The sequence below is a fragment of the Nycticebus coucang genome, chromosome X (genome assembly GCF_027406575.1).
Source record: "Nycticebus coucang isolate mNycCou1 chromosome X, mNycCou1.pri, whole genome shotgun sequence".
Taxonomy (NCBI): Eukaryota; Metazoa; Chordata; class Mammalia; order Primates; family Lorisidae; genus Nycticebus; species Nycticebus coucang.
In genome coordinates, this window is record NC_069804.1 from 2,003,687 (window position 1) to 2,011,544 (window position 7,858).

The 7,858-nt window shown below is 45.8% G+C and overlaps 1 protein-coding gene across 1 annotated transcript in view; it reads left to right on the plus strand.

Annotated features, from left to right (window-relative positions):
• Positions 1–3,558, plus strand: part of CD99 (CD99 molecule (Xg blood group)) — a 53,479-nt gene extending 49,921 nt beyond the window's left edge. Inside the window, exon 10 of the mRNA XM_053579595.1 lies at positions 997–3,558. Coding sequence (XP_053435570.1) covers positions 997–1,022 — 26 coding nt within the window. The 3' untranslated portion in view covers positions 1,023–3,558. The remainder of the gene's footprint in view (positions 1–996) is intronic.
• The last annotated feature ends 4,300 nt before the right edge of the window (positions 3,559–7,858 follow it).

The following is a 7,858-nucleotide window of genomic DNA, read 5'->3' on the forward strand; positions in this document are numbered from 1 at the left end:
GTTTCATGATGTTCAATGTGTTTTTTTACAACTTGCTTTTGAGAGGGTCATCTGGGAGGCAATAGAGAAACTCCTCAGGGAAGACTCCAACATGCCTATGTCTCTCTGCAAAACAATATTGATTAACAAATCTTGTGTCTTTTTTTGCTCTTATTTATTTGGAAGTTGGAAACCTCCCTTGCCCAACAGAGGCAACATTTATTTAACAGGATGGCTGTCAAATGGAGCTGAATCTTTAAGCACATTTTCAGAATTATTTTGAATTTCTAAAAACAACAACAACAAAAAAAAAAACAAAGGAAACTTTTCGGAAGTTGGAGTGTAGTTAACTGACTCAAATCAGGAAGCGATGTTTGAAACACACTCTTGTCTTAAATCTAGAAGGGAGATTTCTTTAATTCTTACTATTGGTTTTTGAAGGTGGCTGGCCTTGTGTGTTGGTGGGGTTGGGGGGACTTACAGCTCATTAAAGGTTTGGCTTTCCGGCATTTTCTGCCAGCCCATTCCGACGGAAAATAACATTCCCCTGAATTCTGTTACCCAAACCTCACCTTCCTCCTCTAAAAATAATTCTAAGACTGTCATACAAAATATAATTCTAAAATGACATGAATGAACCGGAAAAATCTAAGCTCCCCGTTGTTGTAAAGTGATTTTTTTAGGTGGCATCATTTCATTTGGAAAATTTATTCTGAAATCTGGTCAATCACAGATATTCATGAGTGTGTTTGAGAAGTTGTTGGCAGGATGTGCCTTTTCTTGCTTTCTCCCCTGAATTCCTTTGCTAACCCCCTTTTTTCCTACACATGTAAGGCATCGTTCAATGAGATTTTTTTTTTTTGAGTTTTTGAGCATGTTAGATGTAGGGTTTTCTTTGGTGATGAGTTTTGAACTTGTTCGTGTTATATGGCAATCAAGCCCGCCCACACCAGAGGAACATATCCATGTATCTGTTTGGGGAAACAGAAATGACTTTTTTTTCTTTCTGTTCAACAGTTCAACAGACTCTCTTAGAGAAGTAGAAGATGGTCTGAAAAGCAGCGCTGACTGGGATCCTAACACCTGCTTCAGGCTCCTCCGGAAATACACCTGCCAGAGGGGCGACACACGAGGCCTTTCTGTTGATTTTCTGTGTTAATCTTGAGACGCCTTTGCCAGCTGTCTCCAGGCAGACGATGTTTACTAACGATGAGTTTTACATCCAAGAGGGGCCTTGTACGCAACGTTCTCCAAGGCCCTTGGGGGACTTCCCATGTGATGTGAAGAGCTGACCCTTATAAAGTCCCCATACTTTGAACATCAGCCCCTCCCCAAGGTACCACCACTTGGAAGTCTGGGCCACTCATGGATTACGCCTACCTTGAAACTTCCATGGTAGCATCAACTTTTTTTTTTTTTTAATTGGTGTTAAATATAAGGCAAGCCTTCCATCAGTTTTCTTCAACATCTCTTTCATTTGTGAGGATATATATTTTTTTTCATACCAGGCTAATAAAAAAGAATTTGGAAACCAAGTTACTTTTTTTATGTAGATGTTTTATGGCAGGGTCGGATTTTGGAGACAGCTGTGGAGTTTAGTGGGAGCTATTCTAAGTTCCTTTCCCTGGGGCTCGAAGACACATGAACGGCCCTGGCACTTCAGTTTCTGAGGTTTCTTCTTTGGGCCTTTTCTTTTTATCTGTCACGTGAGGTCAGGTCCTCCTTCAGGTCTAAATACTCGGTTCTATGGAGATACATTCCTCTACCCAGATACTCCCTGAATCCAGATTCTCTCCGGATCAAGATTCTCTCCTCCAGCCAGATACTCCCTGCATCCAGATTCTCCCTACATTCAGGCACTTCTTGCATCGAGATTCTCACTACACCAGATACTCCCTGCATCCAGATTCTCTCTACATTCAGCTACTCCTTGCATCCAGATTCTCACTACACCAGATACTCCCTGCATCCAGATTCTCCCTACATTCAGATACTCCTTTCATCGAGATTCTCTCTGCATCCAGATACTCCCCATATCCAGATTCTCCCTACATCCAGACACTCCCTGCATCCAGATTCTCCCTACATTCAGATACTCCTTATATCCAGATACTCCTTACATCAAGATTATCTGTACGATAGATACTCCCTGCATCCAGATTCTCCCTACATTCAGATACTCCTTACATCAAGATTCTCCCTACACCAGATACTACCTGCATCCAGATTTTCCCTGCATCAAGAAACTCCTTACATTGAGATTCTCCCTGCATTCAGATACTCCCTGCATCCAGATACTCCTTACACTGAGCTTCTCTCTACATTCAGATACTCACTGCATCCAGATTCTCCCTGTACCCAGACACTCTATATCCAGATTATCCCTACATTCAGATACTCCCTGCATCCAGATTCTCCTTGCATCCAGATAGTCCTCTGAATCAACTTTATCCCTACATCCAGATAGTCCCTGTGTCCAGTTATTTCTCTGAATCCAGATTTTCTCTATTCCAGATTCTCCCTGGATTCAGATACTCCCCTGTGTCCTCTTGGGTTTCCTGTAGGTTGAACGCTACATACTTGCTAGCTATGTGTACTGTCCTTCCACAGGTTGAACGGTTCTGACATGAGAGCTGGGCTCAACAAGTGAAACTGCTTTGTAGACGAGGACATCCTTCTGTACTCCCTGGTGGGGTCGAAGTAAGTGAAAGCCAAGGGTTGTTCTCCCCCCTGCCGTCAGTTAAGACTTTTCCCCATCTAGGGCAGCGACAGCCTACAGGCTGCCCCCAGGGCTTTTTTCTGTGCAAGCTGGGAGAGGGCTCTGCTTGGATTCAGGGCTAATCTTATAAAGTGTAAAAGCTCCAATATGCCAAACAAGATTGATGTGTCATCCATAAACTCACCTCTGCTGAAAAATGAGGGTGTCATCATTGTGTCCCCAGCAGCATGGGCAGAATAATGTAAACCTCTTAAAGTCATCATCCCAGGAAAAGTGGTTTCATGGAGAAGCTTCGCCGTGTCTCCGTTAAGAGCTACCACCTGCCGCAAAGGCTGAGTTTCACGTGAATCTCTGTCTGCACAGAGATGGGGTGTGTTCATACCTCTGTGCGCTCCCAGCACAAATCACCTGACTTGCGGACAAGGTGGCTCAGAGGTGCCAGCTGTGAATTATGGATCTTCTCATGTCTGTGCTCAGAAACTGTGCTAGTAGTTTTAGGGATTGGCACCCAAGCCGTCCCTGTGCTCACTGCCTCACCAGCTGGACGTCTGGCTTTGGGACAGTATTGTACCCACTTTGTGCCTCATCGTCACTCAGCTAAACAGACACATCACCAGGTCTCAGGGGGCCACTCAGCTCAGATGTCAGCAAGGCACTTGTCACAAGCCACCTGGGAGGCAGCTGCACCGGCTGCCTGGTTTGGTATTGTTCTTAGGCTAACAATGTCTTTGTATGTCTAAATCAATTTTAAAACTGAAAAGAATGGGGTGATCCCTGTGGTTCGAGGAGTAGGGCGCCGGCCCCATTATTCTGGAGGTGGAGGGTTCAAACCTGGCCCCAGCCAAAAAGTATATTAAAAAAAAAAAATGATGATAGTTTGTGATGAATACAAAGAATGGGAAACTCTGATTTCAATGCTCATAAATAACGTCTGGTTGGGACACACAGACACATGGCAGGGATTCCACATCTTTTCCAAAGACACACGTATTTAACACTGAGGCTTACACAAAAAAGCTGGTCTGCTGTTGTCTTCCTACACCTCAAATTCTCAAAGCAGTGCCCAGCCCGTGTCAGGCAGGGTGGAAATATCAGCACTGAATTTGCACCTTCATTTCACCTGCAAAGATTTCCTGAGTTGAACCGTTTAACCTAATAATTTCAGCTTGCTCGAGAAACTTTTTTTTTTTTTAACCTAAGGAGGTGAAAATTACATATCATTTTTAAAGTGAGCATGGGGTGGTACCAGCTAAAACAATGACAACTGCAACAAAAAAAAAATAGCCGGGCATTGCGGCAGGCGCCAGTAGTCCCGGGTCCTTGGGAGGCTGAGGCAAGAGAATTGCTTAAGCCCAAAAGTTAGAGGTTGTTGTGAGCTGCGACGCCACGGCACTCTACCCAGGGAGACAGCTTGACACTCTGTCTCAAAAAAAAAAAAGAAAAGAAAAGATAAATGAATAAAGTGAGTGTTTTAGGGACACTTAGCACATCCCCTGTGTTATATGACCACCACCTCTATCAAGCTGCAAGACAGTTTTGTCACCTCAAAAGGAGATTCTGTTGAGCTGCGGTAACAAACTCGCACACCCAGAGGGCCTTCATTGAGGTAAATTGATTCTCTCACCATTCCGAGGCTGGAACTTGGAGATCAAGGTGTTGGCAACCCCACCGCTTTCCAGTCTGACCTCATTTTCCCCTAATCTCAGCCACAAGGACCCTATTTCCAAATGCGGTCGTATTCCAAGAGGCTGGAGGATAGGGCCTCAAGCGACCAATTTGAGGGTATATAACTGGAGTGTTAACAGCATCCCCCACCTTCCCACACCCCTTGGCAACTTCCAGTCTGTTGTCTGTCCCTGTGGGTTTTTCAATTCGGGGCGTTTCCTATAAATGGACACCTTTAGAGTCCGGTTTCTGTCCGTGGCGTCATGTTCTCAAGATTCATTCACTCCATTGCTGCACACCTGGCCCTCGGCACTTAGGTGGCTCAGAAGAGAGGTGCATGGGGTGTTTGTTGAATGAATACATGAACTCATTTGACCCTGCCAGCTGAGATTTACAAATCCATGGCTTCTGACCACCTGCAGTGGGGCTCCCGTGAAGGAAGGACGCTCAGAGGCCGTTGTCATCTGCTTGGGTGGCATGCCTGTGGCTGCCCCGACAATTTGCTCTGCCACATAATGATGTGACAATTATAGGCACTGGGAAGCAGGTGTCTGAGCCTCCTTGCTTTTTGTGGTCAGGGAACTTTGAAGGAAGTGCCTTTCTGCACACAATGACTGCTTTCCCGGACTACCCCTTTCACCTGCTGGTTGCCTTAAGAGCATGTTCCCCATATATAAATGCACACACATCTACACACCTACCTGGCCAGAATTTAGCCCATCTTCACAACAGCTTTACAAAGATGCCGCAGATAAAACAGACCCCAAACACCACACAATCAACATAAATAAAAACAGCATTTTTAGTCACGACAATCTATGCCCAGAAAAGTTCAAGCTGTATTTTTCTCTTCTTTGGGTCTGTTTGGCATCAGTCTAGCTTCTTTGGGGATTTAGGAACTGTTCTCATAACTGTTTTTTTTTTTCCCCTCCCTCTTTCTCATCCACATATCCTACTTAGCAGAAGAGTTTAAAGGTTTTTGCAATTTTTTTTTCTTCTTCCCCTACCACATTATGACAGGGGGCTTGGAAAGGCAAATCTACAGCAATGTGTATGAATAAATTAGACACAGTCACAGGTCTGCAGTGGGGGAAAAAAGGAAAAAACAACCACTGCAAAAACAGAATTGGTTAGCTGGGCTATCAACCCATATTTCTTCTCTAGGGAGATTTCACAGAAAAGATTTAAATTTCGGTCGTTACAAAAAATGACTCAGACTTTAAACACATGCATGTACTTTCTCTTTATAGAATTTATTTTTATCTTTTTTTTGGTAGAAATAAAGGAATCAATGGGCGGTGCCTGTGGGTCAAAGGAGTAGGGCACTGGCTCCATATACCGGAGGTGGCAGGTTGAAACCCGACCCCAGCCAAAAACGGCAAAAAAAAAAAGAAAAGAAAAGAAAAGGAAGGAAGGAGAGAAGGAATCAAAATGAAACAAAAGGAAAAATTTTTTGTTGCAGTTGTCGTTATTGTTTTAACTGGCCCGGGCTGGGTTTGAAACCGCCAGCGATGGTGTATATGGCTGGTGCTATAACCACTGTGCTATGGGTGCCAAGCCTCAATTTTTTTTTTTTTTCAATCATTTGCCACCTAGGCTCGGCATTGAGGCATAGCTTCCCAAGGGGAGTACTTAGAAGGTGACCATAATGATATTCAGCAGGGACCCTTTTTCTAGAATGAGTTTACGAGCTTGATTGGCCAACCTCGTATTCTAATTTGGCTTTGGAATACAGACAGTCTGCAAATTAAACCGCGTGGAAGTCCATCCACATCAGAGCACATCCGCCCTCTATTCTGAGCTACAAAGCTAGAGATTTATTTGTTTACATGCAACAGCGTTCTAACACCACTTCTTTCACCCATCCATGGGCAGGTGGCTTTTTAGTGGAGAAAATGTTATTTTCAGGGTCTCTACATCCTTAAGAAACGGGGGCTGGCTTGGCAGTGGTTACTGCGCCAGCCACATACACTGATGGTGGCGGGTTCGAACCCAGCCCAGGCCAGCTAGACAAATGCAACAACAACAACAAAAAAATAGTTGGGTGTCGTGGGGGGCGCCTGTGGTCCCAGCTACTTGGGAGGCTGAGGCAAGAGAATGGCTTAAGCCTGAGAGTTGGAGGTTGCTGTGAGCTGTGATGCCACAGCACTCTACTGAGGACAACATAGTGAGATTCTGTCTCAGAAAAAAAAAGCAGGTGCAGATCCTTGGACGCTGTCAGATTGAGGTTGGCAGAGTTGTTTTCATTCGTGTCACCAAGGAACATGGCAAACGCTGGCTAGTCCCTGAGTCTGGAGAATTGGTCACCGTGCTGTCCAAATCCACTGGGGCTGGGATAACAAAGTATCATGGGCTTGGTGGGTTAAACAGCTGATGTTTACCTTCTCACCGTTTTGGACACTGGAAAACGGAGATCACGGCACCAGCGTGGGTGGGTTCTGGGGAGGACTTTCTCCCTGGCTTGCAGATAGCCACCTTCCTGCTGCATCTTCTGATGATTAGCAGAGAGAGAGAGAGAGTGAAAGAGAGGGGGTGAGGTCTGGTGTCTCCCCTTTTTCTTACAAGGGATCTAATCCCCATGATACGGGCCATACCGTGAAGATCCCATCTTCAGTCCCAGACGATCCATCTCCAAATGGCATCCCAGTGTGGTTTAGGATTTCGATGCATGAATTTGGAGTGATAAAAACATGAAGTTCATCCCTGTTAATAAGATGCTTGATGCCCCCTGCAGCTGTCCCCACCTTGGCCTTTACCTCTTCCTTCTTCCAACTTTATCCAGCATTGGCCTCTGCTCACATTTCTGTCCCCTCCATCCCTCTTGTGCCAGCCATCCCGTAAGACCCAGTCGGACTCACTGGCCTCCGCAGAAGGCTTTTCTGAAACCAAGCTGCGTGCAGACCCTCCCAAGAGTGCCCGTGCATGTCACATACACTGTACTGCCGTCGAAGGGGCCTCTGTTCCCTGAAAACACCCTTCTGTTCTCCATCGCTGCCCACCTGGCACCCGGAACTTAAGTGGCTCAGATGAGGGGTGCAGGAGGTGTTTGTTGAATGACTGCATGAACTCATTTGACCCTGCACGCTGGGATTTACAAATCCACGGCTTCTGACCACCTGCAATGGGGCTCCCGTGAAGGACGCACAGAGGCAGTTGTCATCTGCTTGTCTGGCATGGCAGTGGCTACCCTGAGAATTTGCTCTGCCACCTATTTGCTCTGCCCAAGCGATTCTTTTTTAAGAGATGAGGTCTCACTCTTGCTCAAGCTGGCCTCAAACTCCTGAGCTCAAGTGATCCTCCTGCCTCAGCCTCCCAAGTAGCTGGGACTACAGGCGCCTGCCACCACGCCCGGCTAGTTTTTCTATTTTCTGTAGAGATGGCGTCTTTCTTTTGCTCAGGCTGGTCTCCAGCTCCTAAGCTTAGAAAGCCACATGGCTCGGCCTCCCAGACTGCTGGGATTATAGGTATTAGCCACTGCACCTGACCCTTGATTAA